Source organism: Octopus sinensis, linkage group LG1, assembly GCF_006345805.1.
Source record: "Octopus sinensis linkage group LG1, ASM634580v1, whole genome shotgun sequence".
Classification (NCBI taxonomy): Eukaryota; Metazoa; Mollusca; class Cephalopoda; order Octopoda; family Octopodidae; genus Octopus; species Octopus sinensis.
The window spans coordinates 209,690,673-209,713,545 of NC_042997.1; the positions used below are offsets into that span (position 1 = coordinate 209,690,673).

Consider the following 22,873-nt stretch of genomic DNA (forward strand, 5'->3'; position numbering starts at 1 on the left):
TATATATATTAGCTGTACTATTCATTAGATTCTAGGCACAACACAAAGGATGCCAGAAATGTCCAGGCACAATAACATAGGGTTCCTGGTGAGGTAAAAGAACCATGAAGGTATCATGCAGATATGTATGGACCAAATCCAATTTCAACTGCAGATCCAACACTAAGCTGGTTCTAGGTGCAGAGACAAGTTTATCTTATTGGTATTTTAGTGCAAATATGACATATATCACTTTTAATAAGTTGCACAGATTCCGTGCTGTCAATGTTTTTGTTGTTTAGCTATTTCTTGTAGGCTAAAAAACCACATAGAGGTTCTCTCGTTGGCTCGTGGTTTTGCCAATATATTGTTATTATGGAATTTGGTTTTTCCTTTTCGTTTCTCTCTTTTTTCTTTGATGATGTTTTTCAAATATTTCTTCATGATTTCTTCTAAAAGCTTTCAGCTGAATGTTACATTTTCACAGACTTTCTAGAAAAACCTTGAAATATGTTTACCATGAAATTCCAGATTCCCAATAAAATGGTATTTGTTCTTATTGTCATTACAGAAACTTTATTTTTAGTTCTGTCTGAAGAGCAAATTCTTGTAAAATATCACATGTAGCAATATTTTTATCTTTTACCGTCTCAAAATTGCTATTTTGTACAAAAAAGAATGTTTTTCTTTTTCCTTTTTCTCTGAAAAAAAACCAACTTTTCCATATTCCAAGCTAAAATTTTGGGTGAAAATGTTTACCAAACTTTGGAAATGGTAAAATACTCTATAAACATGAATGCATATGTACTATGCTTGTCTATAATATTGACTTCTGTATTTGGCACAAGGCCAGCAAGTTCAGGTGAGCAGATAAGCCGGTTACCCCCAAGGATCAGCTGATACTTACTGTATCGACCCCGAAAGGAAGAAAGGCAAAGTTGATCTTGACAAGATTTGAACTCAAAATATAAAGACAAAAGAATTACTGCTAAGCACTTTGTCCGGCATGATAACGGTTCTGCCACCTCTCTGCCTTATGCTTGTCTTTGATATTAGTTTCAAATTTTGATACAAGGCCAGCAATTTAACGCTTTCGTTAGTGTATTTATTTTGAGGTTCTCTGTGTTTCTTTCAATTATTTTATATATAACAAAGAATTTAGTAAAACAACTTAGTTATCATTAAGCTGGTGTTAGGAACATAAATTGTGACTAAGGTTAGTGGAAGATTTTTATTCAAAACTTATGAAAACAAGGCATTTGTACTCAGAGCCAGAGGCAGTTTCAGCCGGGTTGGTCACAAAAGGGTTAAGTGGAGCAGGTCAGTTGATTACATCAATTCTCAATACACATTGGTACTTATTTTATTGAACCCGAAAGAATGAAAGGTAAATTTGATGTTGGTGGAATTTGAACTCAGAATGTAAAAACGGCTGGAATGGCCCTAAGCGTTTGGCCTGGCATGCCAATGATTCTGGGTCTCGCTGTCTCATGCTTGTCTTATAATGTTGCAAGTATTTCTAATCTGATGTATTCTCGTGGGCAGCATTTGATCTGTCCATTTTATGACAGCTAAATAATACACCTGGATTACAACATCTAATTGGCGACTACATTTGTTCGTTTGTACATATTTCTATGGAAACGACTATAATTTATTTCCTTTCCAATGTTCTGTATAAATTGCTTTTATGTCAGTCATGCCTCAAGGGGGGGGGGAAGGGTCTGAAGCTGACCAATGAAACCAACTTTCAGTTTCCTTAGAATATGTCTTGTTATATTTATTTAGTTTGTTATATTTATTTTGTTTTTTTGGTTTTCTTCTTTCATTCTTTCACTTATTTCAGTCATTTGACTGGGGCCATGCTGGGGCATTGCCTTGAAGGGTTTAGTCAAACAAATCAACCCCAGCGTTTAGTTTGAAATCTGGTGCTTATTCTCTTTTCACCAAACAGCTAAATTATGGGGATGCAAACAAACTAACACTGGCTGTCAAGCAAGGGTGAGGAACACACACACAAACACACACACATGATAGCTTCCAAATTTGCCTGCAAGACCATGATTGGCTCAGGGATATAGTAAACACTTGTCCAAGGTTCTGCACCGTAGGACTGAACCTGGAACCACTTGGTTACAATGCAAACTTCTTAACCATACAGCCATTCCTGCACCTATCATAATAAACATTTGTCAATTTTCTTTTATTGTTTTTTTTTTTCTTCTTTTTTCCCAGGATCTGTCAAATGGCCGGAACTTTACAAATTTATTACTCTCTTTAGTATCATGGTGTCTGAAATTCAATTCTTCGAGCGAATCATTACTTACAGAAACTGGTAAGCATAACACTCTTTGGTTACTTTTCTTATTAAAGCCACATCATGGAATTTCACCATTTTTATGTGGTAGCCATAAAAACTGCGTGGATTAACACTTTGTCCAGGGCATCACGAGTGATAAAGGGGACAGGACCTATTTCCCTGGTGTCCATGCATTGTTTATGCTACACATTACTGATGTTTTCTAAATCACCAGAACAACTTGGGACTTATGAAAAGAAAGCTTTATATTACAGGGAATGTATGAAACAGGATCTAACTAAATGTATGAAAACACGCTTGGACATTTAGGACAAACATATGGAAATACTCTGGACAGGCAAAGGGCTAATTTGAAGGTCAATTTTGCGTAAATTTAATAAATGCCAAACACAACACTTGGATTATCATTTCATCATCATCATCATCATCATGATAAAATGCATTATTTGGATGGAGTTTATTGAAGCATATTTTCTATGGTTGGATGCCTTTCCTGTCTTCAACCTTTATCTGTTTCCAAGCGAAGTAATGTTTCCTCGTGCCATGTTTTTGCAGAATATCAGTTTCAAATTTTGGCACAAGGCCAGCAATTTCAGGGGAGTTGGGTAAGTCAGTTACATTGACCTCAGTGTTCAGCTGGTACTTATTTTATTGATCCCCACCCCCTGCCAAAAGGATGAATGTTAAAGTTGATCTTGGTAGAATCTGAACTCAAAACTTAAGGGTGGATAAAAATGCCACTAAGCGTTTTGCCTGGTGGGCTAACAGTTCTGCTAGCTTGTCTCCTTCATTTTGAAGAATATTGGAAATGAACGACTCTCATTTACAACACTGAAGCAATGTTCAGACAAGGGAACACAAACATATTCACCCACTCACATACAACACTCCACTCCGAGTGTGACTCCAGTCCATCACAGAGTTACTCCTTTACAGCTGAGTGGACTATAGCAATGTGAAACGAATGAGGTGGTAGGTGGTGAAGAATGAACTTTGAATGTTGGGCCTCACAGATGCAATGATGAAAGACTGGGACCTCTGGAGGTATGCTGTAATTGAGAAAACCTGGCAAGTAATGAAAGGTAAATTTGATGTTGGTGGAATTTGAACTCAGAATGTAAAAACGGCTGGAATGGCCCTAAGCGTTTGGCGTGGCATCCCAATGATTCTGGGTCCCGCTGTCTCATGCTTGTCTTATAATGTTGCAAGTACTTCTAATCTGATGTATTCTCGTGGGCAGCATTTGATCTGTCCATTTTATGACAGCTAAATAATACACCTGGATTACAACATCTAATTGGCGACTACATTTGTTCGTTTGTACATATTTCTATGGAAACGACTATAATTTATTTCCTTTCCAATGTTCTGTATAAATTGCTTTTATGTCAGTCATGCCTCAAGGGGGGGGGAAGGGTCTGAAGCTGACCAATGAAACCAACTTTCAGTTTCCTTAGAATATGTCTTGTTATATTTATTTAGTTTGTTATATTTACTCCAGTAATGTGAAACGAATGAGGTGGTGGTGGTGGTGGTAGTGAAGCATGACCTTCGAACATTGGGCTTCACAGAGGCAATGACGAAGGACTGAGGCCTCTGGAGATATGCTGTAATTGAGAAGACCCGGCAAGTAAAGTGAGATCACAGCTCTAACCTACACCAGTGTCGCATAACCAGCCCATTTAAAAAGTACCTTTGAATTGTCGGGCAACAAACCGTGCTTAAGGAGACCTATTGAGTCAAGTAAAATCAAAAGTCAAATCAAATCACAATCAAATGGAAATTGTAGTTGTGGTTGATGCCAGTGCCACCTGACTGGCTCCCCGTGCTGGTGGCATGCAATAAGCACTATTCATGTGTGGGTCATTCCCAGTGCTGCTTGACTGGCTCCCCATACCGGTGGCACGTAAAAAGCACCATCCAAATGTGGTCAATGACAGTGCGCCCGACTGGCTCCTGTGCTGGTGGCACATAAAAGGCACCCACGATACTCTGAGTGGTTGGCGTTAGGAAGGGCATCCAGCTGTAGAAACACTGCCAGATCAGACTGAGCCTGGCACAGCCTTCTGGCTTCCCAGACCCCAGTCGAACCGTCCAACCCATGCTAGCATGGAAAACGGGCGTTAAAAAATTATGATACTGATGAACTGGTCCTGAAATTAAAACTACAATCTTGTGATCATGAGTGCAATACCCTTATCATTAGGCTACACATATACCTCTTGTGTTCAACCCATCCTAGACTCCATCCCTTCTCAAAGGCCACCCACTGATTTGTATGGAGTCCCTATCATCAACACACATCATTCCACAGATGTGTTGTCTTCTCCTCTTTCTACTCCTACACAGTACCACCTGATCCACTGAGCTTGGCTGGTCTTACATCATCTCCACTCATAATATCCTCAACTCCCCCCTATTACATTCACCCTTCAGGTCCCTGATCTTCCCTGAATGTCAACCCCTGGAACTCCATCACTTCCCCTGTAGTAGCTGACTTGCAAATGTTGAAAATGCACTTGAGCCATGCCAGTCTCAACAGGTCTTGGAGGGCCTTCAGAAGCACGTAGCACAGCCAGTTCCTCCTGATCAAACATTGGAAATCAAAGCAAAGTATTTCGTGCTAGTTTCTCAGAATGTGACACTTTGAAGAAATGGTTTTTCTTCTTTCACCAATATTTCAAACATCATAGAGATGCACATACACAGACCAGTGTGTCGGAGGCTGGGGTTTTATTATTCTCAGCTTGAAGTCTTCTTTGGAAACTCATAAATATAGTTTTAATGAGAACTATCAAAAATACATCAAATTTACCGGATATCTTTGAAAACTTCAGTCATCTTATTGGTGTTCAAAGAAATCATCATCATCAGCATCATCATCGTTATTATCTGTAGACTTCATTATATACGTGTGTGTGTGTATAAACAAGTGGGGTGGGGGTTGGCAATTAGTTGTAGAAAACTCTGCTCCAGCATGATCTCATCTGAATTATGCAAACATGGGAAAGTAGACATTAAAATGCTGATGATTTTATATATATCATCATCATCATCATCGTTTAACATCTGCTTTCCTTGCTGGCATATGTTGGACGGTTTGACTGGGGACTGGCGAGCCAGGAGGCTGCACCAGGCTCCAATCTGATCTGGTTCCAGGTTCATTCCCACTGTGTGGCACCTTGGGCAAGTGCCTTCTACTATATCCTCAGGCTGACTAAAGCCTTGTGAGTGGATTTGGTAGACGGAAACTGAAAGAAGCCCATCGTATATATTTATATATGTGTGTGTGTGTGTGTGTATGTTTGTGTCTGTGTTTGCCCCCCCAGCATCGCTTGACAACCGATGCTGGTGTGTTTACGTCCCCGTAACTTAGTGGTTCGGCAAAAAGAGACCGATAGAATAAGTACTAGGCTTACAAAGAATAAGTCCTGGGGTCGATTTGCTCAACTAAAAGGTGGTGCTCTAGCATGGCCGCAGTCAAATGACTGAAACCAGTAAAAGAATATACATACATACACCCACATGCACACACACCTTGTTTGCCCATGTTGTTAGTGTTGGTTAATAAATCTGTAGCTATGATCTGGAGTACTTCGCAGCAATTATGTGTGTGTGTGCGTTTGTCATCCTAGAAGTAATGGCTTACTTTCTAACAAAGAAACAAAGCCCCTTTGCTGGCAATTGTTAAATCTAGGCTTTGTATGCTTTTATTGTTGAGCATAAAAGAGTGAAACGAGGGAGGATGTTAGCTGCTCTGTTTGTTTGGCTGAAAATCCTTGCATTTGCAGGTTGTCATTTAGACATTTCCTAACATCACCATCCCTATAATTATTGGTATAAATATGAATTTATGATCAGGGTAGAGGAGCTGCTGGTTTTGAAGCAATTGTTCGTAAATATTCTTGTTTTCACTGTGTTTGGAAGAAGTGTTTACATCCGTAGGTCTTCCATAATGGTTCAGCCTTTGTTTTCCGTTCCAAACGATTGTATCTGACCTGTTGTTTTTGTGTTTAGTGGAAGTTATCTTTGGTATACAACAATCACTTGGTCTCTCCATTCTTAATACATTCCAGAAAATTCAAACATGAATATGGTAATCCCATTGTATTTTGTCTCCCCCAGATCTAAGCCACCAGATCATCACATCTTCTCCACCACTATACATCTCACCCCCTCCCATCCATGCCCTACGCCTACCTACCTCTCTTTCCTCCACACCCTCGCAGCCTACACAACATCTTCTCATCTCTCTCTTCCTCTCATCCCTCCCTTATCATTGTTATTCTTTTACCCCTCACCCCTATGCATTGTTAGTCACTCTCCACCCCTTTTCACCATTCACTACTTCCACCCCTTTACCCTATCAAACCCCTACAGTTGTCACCTACTCTTCCCTACATCCTCTCCACTTATGATCCACTCAACATTTTCTTCTTTATTCATTATATTCACCCCCTCCATCCATTCCTCATCCCTTATTCTTTTATACACTCTTGCAACTTCCATCACCCACATTCCCTGTTCATATTCCCCCACCCTACCCAACGCCTATTTACCTTGTACCTTGAGGGGCCCATACAGACACCTTTAAATAACTATTTTTACCTCTTCCCTACTCCACCCCTATCATTCTCTGCTCTCTCTTTGAAAATGTGAGTAGCCCTGTAGCCCCTCTACAGCAAGAAACCTGTTTTTCTCAGGCCCCTTCTCTCATACTTTAGCCCTTCATTTCCTAGCATAAAACCCACCTCTCTTGGGGGTTTGTAGTTTTACAAGTTGCGTGACAACCTAAGTAATGCTGGTGCCATGAAAAAAGAACCCAGTCCATGCTGTGAAATGGTTGACATTAGGAAGGGCATCCAGCCATAGAAAACCTACCAAAGTAGGCTGTGGAGTATGATGCAGTCCTTGGGTCTGTTGGATCCCCTCAAACTGTCCAATCTCTGCCAGCATGGAACGTCTCAATATATATAAACGGCAAAATGTCTGTGTGTGTGTGTGTCCTTTATACAAATCCACAATTTTTCAGTTAGAGGGCTCGCACTTTCTATGGTCATTCAAAACCATCCAAGGGTGGTCGTGCACATCTTTACATTTCCCCAGTCACCCCACAAAGCCATTAAAAAATCAATAGAAGTGATCATCATCATCATCATCATACGTCCGTTTTCCGCGCTAGCACGTTTTTGTGAATTTTCTATCCAAAACCCAATCAAAATTCCCGAAACTTGATATGCCAATTGAATGCCAGCTAGCTGTATGTGATTGGTCAGAGATTTGGACAGTATTCGCGTGTATGTGCGCACGCACGCAGCTGTATATGCATGCACTAGCACTATGACCCGGTGTCGCCGGGTCATAGTATTAGTGGGTATTAAATGGGGATGATGATGATGATAACAACTTCTCCTTTCAGACAATGTGTGTTCATGTCACACTTGATTTATTGAAATAAGGGGGGAAAACACAACAGCAATGGCATACTCACTCTTGATTCTGCTAGAATGTATTCAGAATAATTATGGATGTCATCATTTTGATTTTCACTGTTCCCCCATGTACATTATTTATTATCAGTTTGGCAGACATTTGCATGCATCAGTCAATAATTCATTTGTTGAATTCTGTAAACAAGAGCTAGAATTTTTGTTTAGATTCATTGATTTGAGGGTACCATTGGCTGAAGGACTGCAATGTCTCAAAGCCCCTTTACTTCAATGAATTGTGTTACAGACACATTGTCTGAAAGAAAAATATCGTCTTCCAATGATAAAATACAACAGCAATTAGCATATCCACCATTTGAATTAATAAAAGAATTCATTAACGATGAATATATTTGTCATTGTTTTAATTTTCACTGTTCCTTACACACATGGTGGTTTATTATTTTGGAGATGTGCTGTGCTTGAGAAGACCCAGCAAGCCAAGTGAGACCGTAACCGTGGCCTATGCCAGTGTAGCATAAGCGGCTCATTTAAGAGCACCCTTCAATCATTGGGCAATAAACTGTGCTTGCGAAGACCTATTGAGGCAAGTGAAGTCGTGGTCATGACCAATGACAGTACCGCCTGATCAGTACTCGTTCCTATGGCATGTAAGAAGCACCATTTGAGCGTGGTTAACGGCAGTGCCGGTTGACTGGCCCTCATGCCGGTGGCACGTAAAAAGCACCCACTACACTCTCAGGGTGGTTGGCATTAGGAAAGGCATCCAGCTGTAGAAACATTGCCAGATTGGATTGGAGCCTGGTGCAGCCTTCTGGCTCACCAGACCCCAGTCAAACCATCCAACCCATGCCAGCATGGAAAGCGGACATTAAACGATGATGACAATGATGATGATGATGATTGGAATGTTCTACTAATATTTCTTATGCTGGAATCAAAGATAGAAAGCTGGTAGAAATGTTAGCCAAGGTAGACTTTACCTTTCATCCTTTTGGGATTGATGAAACAAGTACCCATTGAATAGTGGGGGGGGTCGATGTAATTGCCTTAAACCCCCCCCCCACCTCATGAAAAATTGCTGGCCTTGTCTCAAAATTTGAAATCCATATTTCTTCTGATGGAATCAACGGACAAACTAAACATGAGGAACGCAGACCTGGCTGTGTGGTCAAGGAGATTGCTTTGCAACCGTGTGGTTTCAGGTTCAGTCTCACCACACAGCATCTTGGGAAAGTGCCTTCCGCTATAGGTCTGGGGATGACCAATGCTTCGTGAGTGAATTTGGGGCACACAAACTGTATGGAAGCCCGTTGTGTATATATGTGTGTGTGTGTGTGTGTCTTTGTATCTGTGTTTGATCTCCCACTACTTGACAACCAGTACTGGTTTGTTTGCATCCACTGCTACTTAGCAGTTCAGCAAAAGACACCAAGAGAATATGTATCAGACTTTATTCTTTTATTCTTTTACTTGTTTCAGTCATTTGACTGCAGCCATGCTGGAGCACTGCCTTTACTTGAACCATTCAACACCAGCACTTATTCTTTGTAAGCCTAGTATGTATTCTATTGGTCCCTTTTGCTGAACTGCTAAGTTACAAGGGACATAAACACACCAACATCGGTTGTCAAGGGATGGTAGGGAGTTACACACACACACACACACACACACAACACATATAATGGGCTTCTTTCAGTTTCCATCTACCAAATCCACTCACAAGGCTTTGGTCAGCCCAAGGCTGTAGCAGAAGACACTTGCTCAAGGTGCAACGCAGTGGGACTGAACCTGGAACCATGTGGTTGGGAAGCAAACTTCAAAAGAAAAAAATTTTTAAATGAGCACTGGGGTCGATTTATTTGACCCAAATCTTTGAAGGTGGTGCTCCAGCATGACCACAGTCCAATGACTGAAGTAAATGGTAAAATAACAGGATTCATCACAGAGCAGTTCCTTCTGCAATGACGTAATCCTTTCTTTTAGCAACAACACCATGTTGTGTTGGAATGTAATAAACTGATGACATGTCTGAGCAGCTGCTGATCATAGAATATTTTCTACATATTTGTGACATGACCAACATCTTTGGGGTCATATTTTCTGGGTTTAAAGGCTTTGCTCTGTCTTTTGTTGAAAAGTTATTTAAACCTGTCACAATCAAAATTTCTTACGTGGCCGATGACAGTACCGCCTAGTTTTTATATTTTCCAGTGGTGTTCTCTGTCTATTATTTTAACTTCATCCCACAGAGGAAGGTGGTCTCTATTTTTCCATACATTGTATGGTAGGTGTCAGAGGCTGACCCTGACCCATTTGAACATGTTCTAGTGGAATATCTGGGCCTAATATGGCTGGTTTGAATGCTAAATGATCAATATTGGTCTCTCACTTTTGAGTACCTGGTCAATGCATTTGGTTTTCTGCTGGCTTTAACAAATGCTCTCTAAGTGATGCTATACAAAGCTCTAAAGCTGTTAGGATTAACTTAAGCTTCTTTCCTTGTCATTTCGTAGAAGATAAAGCCTGTTGCTATCCTTATTTCCATGGAAATTTCTAGTAGATATCAGGATCTTTTAATATAAATATAGAATATTCCCTCAGTGATCCAGCCATTTATCCCAAAGGTTGGCACCACAACTGCTGCAGTAAATGTGTTTTCTGTGATATTTTCTGGTTGTAAGAAGAATACTTTTTTTTTAAAGTCACATCTAACTACTCTTCTTACATTTATTTACCTGCGTTCTCTATTCTCCAATCTCCATTCACTTTTACTCCCCTTGTACCTGAAGGGTCCACTTGGCACCCTACCCTGTAACCACTATTTTTGATCTCTTTTTCCTATCTCCACCCTGGTCGCTCCCACCCTTTCTTTTACATTGTGAGTAGCCATGTAACTGCTCTACATCAAGACCCTTTTTCTGTTCTGGCCCCTTCTCTTATATCTTAGCCCCTCACCTCCTAGCATGAAGCAGCCTTCCTATCTACTGGATCACTGTGGATCCAGTAGACAGAGAATGTTTGAATCCACCACTGTGGATCCAGTACATTGACCACACTGGTCACTGGGGATCTTACTTTTGCAGTCTTCGTGGCAACCTCACTAGTGCTGGTGCTATGAAAAAACAAAAAGCCCCAGTACACTCTGCAAAGAGCTTGGTGTTAAGAAGATCAGTGCAGTGTTTGTTGTTTGTTCCTTGTCGAGCTACGCCTGGCTCACAAGGGCTGGTTTCCCGGTTTCCTTGGCGTATAGGTTCCCCACCTCGATGGGACGCCGGTCCATCGCAGGTGAGCTGCGAGATGCAGGAGGAAAGAGTGAGAGAAAGTTGTGGCGAAAGAGTCAGCAGAAATCGCCATTACCTTCTGCCGGAGCCGCATGGAGCTTAGGTATTTCGCTCATAAACACACACACATCGCCTGGTCTGAGATTCGAACCTATGATCCCTTGACCACAAGTCCGCTGCTCTAACCACTAGACCATGTGCCTCCGGTGCCGTGTTTGAACTTCTCAAATCCTGTTGAACCATCCAACCCATTCCAACATGGAAGGAACTGGATGTTAAATGGTAATGAAGGAATGGCCTAATGCTTTTTTTGTAATTGAATCCTATAATCACAAAATTTGTAAAGTGTCTGAATCCACCACACCACACTACACCACACCCCTGTCCTATCTCTACTAAATCTAAACAGCTTCTGTAAAAGTTTATACAAATACCAGTGCTTAACCAGGCAACGGGTCTTTAGTTTTTCTGCCAAATTCAATTTAATGTTTTCATTCTTGGCTATCAAACTTGTCTTTGCTTGTTGCAAGCCAATTTAGTAGGTCAGCTTGACCTTCCATCATCGTCATCATCATCATCATTTAACGTCCATTTTCTATGCTAGCATGGGTTAGATGGTTTGACTGAGGACTGGCAAACCAAAAGGCCACACCAACCTCCAATCTGATCTGGCAATGTTTCTACAGCTGGATGCCCTTCCTAACGCCAACCACTCCAAGAGTGTAGTGGCTGCTTTTTATGTGCCACCAGCACAGGAGCCTGTCAGGTGGCACTGGCATTGGCCACGTTTGGATGGTGCTTTTTATATGCTGCAGGCACAGGAGCCAGTTGGGTTGCAAATTTTTGCCACAAGGGTAGCTTGTGGGAGGGGACTACATTGACCCCAATGCATAACTGGTATTTATTTAATCGACCCCAAAAGGACAAAAGCCAAAGTCAACCTTGATGGAATTTGAACTCAGAACAAAAAGACGGAGAAAATGCTGCTAGGCATTTTGCCCAGCATGCTAACGGTTCTGCCAGCTCCACTGCCTTAATAAGAACTATAATAATAATAATAATTATTATTATTATTATCATTATTATTATTATTATTATTACAGTAATAATAATAATAACAATGGTAACAATAGTCATTGTTTGTGAAAGTATTCACCACTTCATGCCGTGACATGAAGTGTTATGGGAGGGGAGTTATATAATGTATATACAAACACACACACACACACACATATATATATATATACATGTATATATATGTGTGTGTGTGTATATATATATATGTATATACATTTATATATATACATTTATATATATATATATACACACATGCATATACATATATATACACACACACACATTTATTAATATATATATATATATATATATATACACATATACACACACACACACACACACACACACACACATATCTGTTGAGCTATGTGTCTCATTCTTCTGCTTGCATCACATGCTGTTGCTAGGTGAGGATGGAGAGCAGGTGGGTGTAGGCGGGGGGGGCAGCTTGAACATCAGACAAAGGCATGTTACATATGTGACTTCTCACTTACTTGACAGTCTTACTTTTATTAGCCCCCCCCCACCGCTCCCGGGGGGGGAGGGGGGGTTCTGTTCAGGTGGGTGTTGGTGGGGGTGGTGGAATACCCTGAGGGTTGGGATTGCGTGGATGAATTTAGTCATGGGTTTCTGTGGCTGTGTGGGTTAAGAAGCTTGCTTCTGAGCCACATGGTTCTGGGTTCAATCTTACTGTGCGGCACCTTGGGTTAGTGACTTCTACTGTAACCCTGGGCTGACCAAAGCTTTATGAGTGGTTTGGTGCCTTGTAGTGCTCAGTCTCCAAACCTCCAGCAGATAACATCATCAGCGTAGTCATCCCTCGACATGGTTCAGTAATCACAGTATGGTTGGTTTCCACACCCAACCCTGCTTCTTGAGTTGGTCATTTTATTCATCCTTTCAATCAGGGCTGGATTAAGTCCCATTGAGGCCCTAAGCACTTAAAAGATTTTGGTGTCCCCATAAAAGATTATGTAATTCAAAATATAAACAATAACAAACCATAGAATAAATTTGTATTTCTCAAAACGAAACAAAACAGTAAGAGGGAAACTAATGTTTATTTTTGTCTACTTCCACTTTATTTAGATAGGCACAGGAGTGGCTGTGTGGTAAGTAGCTTGCTTAACAACCACATGGTTCCGGGTTCAGTTCCACTGCGTGGCATCTTGTGAAAGTGTCTTCTGCTATAGCCTCGGGCCGACCAATGCCTTGTGAGTAGATTTGGTAGACGGAAACTGAAAGAAGCCTGTCGTATATATGTATATATATATGTATGTGTGTGTATGTTTGTGTGTCTGTGTTTGTCCCCCTAGCATTGCTTGACAACCGATGCTGGTGTGTTTACGTCCCCGTAACTTAGCGGTTCGGCAAAAGAGACCGATAGAATAAGTACTGGGCTTACAAAGAATAAGTCCCAGGGTCGATTTGCTTGACTAAAGGCGGTGCTCCAGCATGGCCGCAGTCAAATGACTGAAACAAGTAAAAGAGTAAAAGAGTAAACGTTTCCTCCTACTTTTTTGAATTGCAAAGTCTTTGATCAGATCCTCAAAAATAATCTTCAGGCACTCTGAATATTATTTTAGCAAGTTTAAAGTGATTTCTTTTGTGCCATAAACCAATTACCATATCTGTGGTGCCTCTTCCTTCCCTTCACACCCTAAACACATGCTTATTTTGCTTAATGGTTAATCCAGTGCTGCTTTCAATCACTGAATACAAAAACATAACTCATGAGGCCCCTATTCAGGTAATTTTCCCCCGAGTCACCCTCTCACCCTTGTAACTTGCTTTCATTGTTAATCTTTCTGCATTTAAGGTAGCCATCTCCCTTTCTTACCTTTTTGTTTCTTACATAATATTCTATGACTGTTGACCTTCTTGAGCTCTTCTGCCCTTTGTCAAGTCTTGCTTCTTTTGTCCTACAGGGTCTCTATTAATGGCCCTCCTTAACGAGCAAGCTTGCTGGAGTTTCCTGTTCAGTCACCGACAGCCTGATCATGTGACAAGTTGTACTGGTTTATATGTTAGCAGGAGCACATAAGAACGACTTGACATAGCATATATATACACATACATATATATATATATATATATATATATATTATATATATATATATATATATATACACTTTATTTTAAGCAGCAGAAAATTCAACAAAATCTGTTACTCTGAGTTTCTCGTTGCCGTTCATCAGACAGTTTTTGCTAGAATGGAACCGATATATCAATTCAATCTATACTCTTACAAACGCTACACCTTTATACACACACACACACATATATATATATACATATATATATATACATACATATGTATATATACATATATATATACACATATATATATGTATATATACATATATATATGTATATATACATATATATAGTCTAGATTAGGTGGTGCAACAACTGCATAAACAGACAGAATTTGTGTGTGTGTTGTTCTAATTTGTCTTGGTGAGTTTGGATAGTAATTAAGCAGCATGACACATGTGGTGGTGGTGGTGGTGGTTGTAGTATAGGTGGTAGGGATGCTACTAGTGTTAATAGTAGCATGATAGTGCTGTGGCAGAGCAGTCATTGTCTTTCACCGACACCTCCACAACTGCCTCACACCTCATAAAAAAACAAAAAAAAAAAACAAAGATTATCTCATACCCAGATATCATCAAACTTACATCTCCCTTCAGCCCCCACCCACAGCAACAACAGCAACAGCAACGCCGAACCCATTTTAATTAGCAAGGTATGAACTAGGTGTCATACACTCCACTGGCTTTTTTCTTACTCCCAACACCCAAAGACATTAGATGTAATCAGCCACCCCACTCAGACAACATATGCATAACTTCCCATCAAAGCAAAGATAAAAATATTAGAAAGACACACAGGAGTGTCTGGGTGGTAAGAAGCTTGCTTACCAACCACATGGTTCCGGGTTCAGTCCCACTGCGTGGCACCTTGGGCAAATGTCTTCTACTATAGCCTCAGGCCGACCAAAGCCTTGTGAGTGGATTTGATTGATGGATGGAAACTGAAAGAAGCCCTTTGTGTATATACTTTATTAAAAAGCAGCAAAAATATCACGAAAACTGTTACTCAGAGTTTCACGTTCCTGTTCATTGGACAGTTTTGTTATATATATAAATTTCTTTACTACCCACAAGGGGCTAAACACAGAGGGGACGAACAAAGACAGACGAATGGATTAAGTCGATTACATCGACTCCAGTGCGTAACTGGTACTTTATTTATCGACCCCGAAAGGATGAAAGGCAAAGTCGACCTCAGTGGAATTTGAACTCAGAACGTAACGGCAGACGAAATACAGCTACGCGTTTCGCCCGGTGTGCTAACGTTTCTGCCAGCTCACCGTTTTGTTATATATATAGGCACAGGTATGGCTGTGTGGTAAGAAGCTTGCTTCCCAACCACATGGTTCTGGGTTCAGTCCCACTGCGCGGTACCTAGGGCAGCTGTCTTCTACTGTAGCCTCGGGCTAACCAAAGCCTTGTGAGTGGATTTGGTAGATGGAAACTGAAAGAAGCCCATCCTATATATATATATATATATATATATTTATTTATTATATAGAAGGAGCTTCTACAGGACTAGTACTGTTTCATTCAAGAGAAATCTTCAGGAAGCTGAATTAATTTTACTCTGCTATGTATTGAGTACCTTAGTTACTGTGGTTAACCCCGGATCAACCCGGGACCTACATATATATATATATATATATATATATACACACACATACACATATATATGTATGTATATGCTGTCTGCAAACACTGTTGTTGAATACACACTACCATTAATAAGTGCAGAGAAACAACAGTAGTCATACTCTGACCAAGTCTACCTTTCTTACCTCCGCTGTGACCACTGCTGCTCATACCTGTAGAACTACAGGAATAAACTGGACAGCAGCGGAGAGAGTGCCATGTGTCCAGATTGTTACACAGCACTCCATAAGATGGATCTCTACCTGTTGGAATGTACCAAGATATGTAGACACCTTGTATAACAGGTAGCTGCAGTGAGCTGAATATGTGCGAACCATGGGACCACTTGATTTGAGCTGATCAAGGGGCTAAACAGTGACCTTCTCTAATATACCCTCTTCCCACCCTCCACCATCATCATCCTCATTACATTTCCATTTCCATGCTCACACGAGTCAGACAGATTTTCTACAACCTGGGATTTTTCCTGCCATCAATCTTTACCTGTTTTCAAATAAGGTAACTTTTTTTTCTCCATGGTTGGACATGGCTCCAGGGAAAATCAGAAATGAAGAACACAAAAAGCACCCGTGCTGATGCATTGCAAAAAGTGTGCCTTTGCTGGTGTCACGTAAAAGGCACCCTGTACACTCTGTAAAGTGGTTGGTGTTAGGAAGGACATCCAGCCATAGAGACCATGTCAAAAGAGACAATGGAGGCCAGTGTGATTCCCAGTCTTAGCAGCTCCTGTCAAACTGTCCGACTCATGCCAGCATGGAAAATGGACATCAAATGATGGTCATTGCTTGTGTGGTGGTGTCATTCATTTACAACAGACACACAAGGCCAAAACATGGAAACCCTAACTCTGTCTGTCTATCTCTCTCTCTGTCTGTCTCTGACTCTATCCTTCTCTCTGACTATTTCTCTCTCTGACTATCTCTCTCTCTCTGTCTATCTCTCTCTGTGTCTCTGTCTGTCTCTCTGTCTCACACACGACAGGCTTCTTTCAGTTTCTGTCAACCAAATCCACTCACAAGGCTTTGGTTGACTATAGCAGAAGACCTCCGAGTGCCATACAGTGGGGATGAATGCAAAGCTGTAAGTTTGTTAAGCAAACTTCTTAACCATACAACCAGACCTGCCCCATCACTGCTAAAATGGGTTGCTTTGGTTTGCAAAATGAAATCCCTAACCTATAACTGGATAGTAATGTGATATATTTTATATTAAATCACAACTGGCGACCTCTGCTAGGTATCGAACTTCTGACCAATTCTACTGAATGTTTACTCCTTAACCATTGCATGATATATGAAATTCTAATCAGTTTTTCTCTTTCCATTTTTTTCTCACAGGTATTGAGAATTTATCATCAACACTCAAGAAATCTTTGCAGAACTTTGTCCCAACCAACAACAAGAAGCGGCAGCAAGTCTTCCCTAGTTGCCGCAAAGAACATCTCTTAGCAATAAGTCGGAAGCAGCTTCTGAATGAATACATGTCACTGGAAAGTAGCCGGGAGTTACACAAAGCCATGAAACCAGCTCCTGTTATGGATCGCAGTACATCTGACTCGGAGGTTCAGGAACTCTCCGAGAGCAACCAGCCACCAACCAAGTGGAAACTAGATAAAAAACGTAAATATAAATTTGGTGAATCTCAGTTTCTGTCTTGGCAGAACCGTTACCAAACGCTGAGTGAAGAAAATCTAAAAGGTATTCAACGTAGTAAAATCCAGGAGGTCTTCCATCCAGCCGAAACCTGTTTGCTTATGATTGATATCATCCAGAACGTGTGTTTGCTGGACTTAAACCAAACGGTGCCCTCAAAGTTAGTGTCAGTCTCTTTGCTGCCTGAGTTGTTAGATGCTCTTTTTCGTTTCCATGACATGTTCCAAAATCCAAATCCACAAGTATGGACCAAGGACATTCTAGCTTATATCCTAAAACACCTTTTGCAGTTGGTGTTCATGCTAAGCAATATAACTGCTACACAACAAAATGGTTCCAGTATTTTGATCCGGAATCGGATATTTCCCAGTTTACTTTATTTAGCTCATGATCTTTTAGAAGATATTACCTACCCTGAGAACATAGTCTGGTCTGAAGTATCGGACCAGTGCCACGTTAAAATGGTATTGGTGTCCGACATCATATCAGGATTACTGCTCTGTGCTACTGAAGTCTTTCACAATATTCCACTGAATCCTGTTTTTATAAACTCAGCTTTAAAAGTTATGTGGATATTCAGAGAAGAACGAGGTTTTAGTATGTTGGAATTGATCCTTTCTTGGCTTGACTCTGAATGTTTCCCACATAAAGTTTGTAAAAAATTCTCCCCCAAAGACAATCTTTTAAAGTCAGTCAGCAGTCTTGTAATAGCCATGAAGAAAGCCAAAGTTGGTTACATTCATTCTTCCACCTGTATGAAGAAGAAACACAGAAAATGTATTTATACTCATTGTTTTGATCATCACCATAATATTCTTGGCTTTGCTTTCACCAAAAATGTCAGCCGACAGAAACTGGATGTTTCTTCAGATATTTGTGTTGTTGGTTATTGGTCACAATTCTTACTTGATGTTTTACCGTTTCTCAAATCTAAGCAACAACAACTTCAAGTCTTCACCCTGTTTGTAACAGCTGGCATTTGTTGTTGTATCGGGATAGAGGTTATGCTGTCCAGCTTCCATTCGTCTTTCTATAATCTGTCTCCAGCTGTAAAGAACTATGCCTTAGACATCATGAACAATATGCTGCTGGAACAGTTGTCTGGTGCCAGACACATAGCACAGAAACCAAGTAAAATCGAAATTTGTAAGGTGTGTGAGGACGATTCCTTTGATACTTTTAGTGGTAAATTAAAACGTGGAATGGACCCAGACTGCAAAGTGAATCCAGAAGCGCACGACAGTGGTGTGTCAAGTAGCGAAATATCATCAGAAGATTTCAAGTCTTCTATGAAGAAAGATTTGCTCAAGCGATGGGGATCCCTGGCCAAAATGTGTGATATCTTATATTCTGGGGACACAGTATCTGCTTCGTTACTCTCCAAACATTTGTTGATCTTAGCTGTCCATGGCAGAACAGAAGTTAAACAAGAACTATTCCATTCCATTTATTTACCAATTCTTACAGACTACTGCAAGTGGAAATCCACAACACAACATATCATACCATCACCACTCAGTAAATCTGTCATCATGAACTGTCTGTCTGCCTTTCCGTATCTCCTGCAAGCAGAGTCTGTCATGCCAACTTTCTTGGCTCGACATGGCATTGAAAAATTATGGACGATTCTTGAGGATCCGTCTTTACAGGAACTTGTCTTGCATGTGTTCGAAGCTTTGATAATTGCTGACGAATATGTGTCGTTAGAGAATATATTAAAAGAGAACAAAGTATCGGAGAGGCTGATGGACGAGAACAGTCCGGTGTCCGACTTCTCCAGTGACGATGATCTGACCTACAGCAGTAACATGGTCATCCGGTCGTTCTTGAAGATCTTATCTGAAAATATCAAATTACATGGTGTCTCTATTAACATACTTCCAAAGAACTTTCTAAAAGACTCTGAAATGAATGATGGAGAAGAGGTGAACCAATTATCAGATTCTTCCATGCATCTAAAATGGTTCCTACTTTTAAGAAATCTATGGAGAACGTGTCAAGTTCTTTTGCTCAATAGTCCCAGCTTTCTTCTCCAATTCAAAACCTCCGAATGTTTCATGCTTGCCAAACAGATTCTCTTCCACATCATACCGCAACTTGGGACTTACGCCAGTCCAACTCACCAATTCATGGAACCGGGTGTTTATAACAGCAATATCGGTGACCAACCCCTACAATCTGTACCAATCTTCCAACAAGCTCTCAGTCTTCTTGAGTCTGTACTTATGGCCTGTATCATCTGCTACATGCCAGCATTTGCAGCCAAGGTAACAAAATATTTCCGGTTTTCTATTCCTTTGTTTCCTGTTTAATTCTGTTGTATTTGAAAAGTTCTGTTAGATTTCTTTAAAATCTGTTAATCTATGATTTATTGTGCTGGCGTTAATACAGAATCCTTGAGAAAGAGATAAACGACAATGGTGCATTGTAAAATGGAAGCCGTTTAGCTTTTGGATAAATATCTTTCTGTTCTTTCTCAGGCTGAGTGAAAGTCCAGGAAATTGAATTGTCAGACATTTTACAGAATGGCTGGCTTTGTTGACATCACACATTTGTGTATGCGTCTGTGTGTATGTGTGTGTATGTCTGTATCTGTGTCAGTCTGCATGTGTGTTAGTGTGCGTATGTATTGCAATGTCTCTTTGTATGTCTCTCTCTTAGTCTGGGTCTGAGCTTCACTGTGTGTGTCTGTGTTTTAGTGTAGATATGTACTTCAGTGTGTGTTTGCACGTGTGTCTTTTACTCTGTGTCTGAGTCTCACTGTGTGTGTGTGTGTGAGTTACTCAGTGGTTCTCTGTGTGTGAGTTTCTCTCATCTTTTTGTATCTATATGTATGTCAATGTGTGTTTACATGTGTGTGTGTCTCTCTCTCTTAATGTCTCTGTACTTCACTGTGTGTGTGTGTGTGTGTGTCTAGAAAGAGGAAATGGATGCCATGATGTTTTATAATTACTAGGATCAAAACAATGAGACTCTATTAGAAATAATGAAACTTCAACAGCGTTCTTTATATTTTGATATTATTTACAATGATTACAATATCCAGTGTTATCATCATTGTCCCCATTGTCACCGCCACTCCACTACCATCACCACTACCACCACCACCCCACTGCTACCACTGCCATTACCACTACCACCACCGTTACCACTGCCACCACTGGTTTCAAACCTTGACATGGGGCCAACAATTGTGAGGGAGGCCATTGTTTGGTTACACTGACTCCACTGCTTGACTCGTATTTATTTTATAAATCCTGAAGGGACAAAAGCAAAAGCTGGCCTCAGCTGCATTTGAACCCAGAACGTAAAAAAAAAAAAACCAAAAGAAAATGATGCTAAGTATTTTGTCTGGTGCCGTGATGATGATGCCAGCTCACTGCCTTAATAATAATAATAATAATAATAACAATAATGATAATAATAATAATGATAATAATGATAATAATAATAATAGTAATAATAATGATAATAATAATAATAATAATAATAGTAATAATAATGATAATAATAATAATAATGATGATAATAATAATAATAATAGTAATAATAATAATAAGTGCATTGGATCTCTGCAAAATGTGTGGGAAGAGGGTTGAAAGTGTGACTCACAAAGTCTTGTGAAGAAAGTGTACAAGCGTAGACATGACAAAGTAGCCGAAAACCTCCACTGGTTACTATGCCAGAAGTATGGATATGAGGTTATGGGTGCTTGGTACCAACATACATCGGAAAAGGTAATGGGCGAAAAAGGGAAGGCAAAATTCCTCTGGGACTTTGACTTCCAGACAGACAAAGTATTAGAGCACCGAAGGCCGGATATAGTAACCTTTAGGAGGGACAAACAAGGGTGCTTAATAGTCGACGTAGTAGTGTCAGGAGATCAACACATTATGAAGGAAAGAGAAAATGTTGATAAATATGGAAACCTGAGAATTGAGATTGCTAAGATGGGGCAGCTATGAGAGTTGAACATAAACTGTTATCCCTATTGTCATCGGAGCAATGAGTTCAATACCACCCAATCTGAAGAAACATTTGAAAAGCTTAGAGATACCCCGCAATCTAGTTGTATTGCAAAAGACAGCATTATTTGGAACTGAAGGCATATTGCGTAAAGTACTGTCTGAGGTCCTTGTTGTGACTTGACAAACAGTACAAACCCCCTGGTAGACAAAATATCTTCAATCAACAACCTCACGATATTGTATACTGGGCGACATCTATAATAATAATAATAATAATAATGATAATGATAATAATAATATTAATAATAATAAATTGAAAATTATTTAAGAAAGATCCCTGGTTTACCGTCCCTGCAAAATGTGTAAAAGATTGCTGTGTCACATGCAATTGAGAAGAGCCTTGTTGCTATGGGAACGATTACCTCCATGTAAATAATTTTTTTCTACATAATTTTTTTCTACACTCACGGAGTGGTTGGCGTTAGGAAGGGCATCCAGCTGTAGAAACATTGCCAAATTAGACTGGAGCCTGGTGCAGCCTTCTGGCTTCCCAGAACCCCGGTCGAACCGTCCAACCCATGCTAGCATGGAGAACGGACGTTAAACGACGACGATAACTTTTTACTCTTTTACTTATTTCAGTCAGTTGACAGTGGGCATGCTGGTGCACTGCCTTTTAGTTGAATAAAGTGACCCCAGGACTTATTCTTTATAAGCCTAGTACTTATTCTATCGATCGCTTTTGCTGAACTGCTAAGTTACAGGGATGTAAACACACCAACTTTGGTTGTCAGGCAATGGTGAGTAGACAAACACAGAAACAAAGACATACACACAGATATATACATATATATATATATATATATATACATATATACACGACAGGCTTCTTTCAGTTTCCGTCTACCAAATCCACTCACAAGGATTTGGTTGGCCCAAGGCTATAGTAGAAGACACTTGCCCAAGGTGCCATGCAGTGGGACTGAACCTGGAACCATGTGGTTGGGAAGCAAGCTTCTTACCACACCGCCACTCCTGTGTCTATTTGATTTTGTACATGAATAGTCTGTTGTGTTTATTTTAATGACCTTTCAATGTATGTAGTGAGTTTCTTTGCCCTAGGTGTCAGGAAGACACCCAGCAAGAAATGGAAACAAAACTGAAAGAAGAAAAACTAATAATAATAATAATCCTTTTTCATTGACCCCAGTATTTCACTGGTACTTATTTTATTGACCTCGAAATGCAAAGTCAACCTCAGTGACCTTTGAACTCAGGAATGCTGTTCAGTATTTTAACCAGTGCAGTAATGATTCTCCCAGCTTGACATTTATCAACTGTTATTGTTGTTGTCATGGCGATAGTTTGTTTACTTCAAAACTGCATCATGG

The 22,873-nt window shown here is 40.2% G+C and overlaps 1 protein-coding gene across 2 annotated transcripts in view; it reads left to right on the forward strand.

The window, feature by feature from the left end:
- LOC115232531 (lysosomal-trafficking regulator) overlaps positions 1-22,873 on the forward strand; it is a 268,514-nt gene that overhangs the window by 152,255 nt on the left and 93,386 nt on the right. For both annotated transcript variants that reach the window (XM_029802457.2, XM_036509015.1), the window contains exons 5-6: positions 2,215-2,314; positions 17,200-19,781. In XM_029802457.2, coding sequence (XP_029658317.1) covers positions 2,215-2,314; positions 17,200-19,781 — 2,682 coding nt within the window. The remainder of the gene's footprint in view (positions 1-2,214; positions 2,315-17,199; positions 19,782-22,873) is intronic.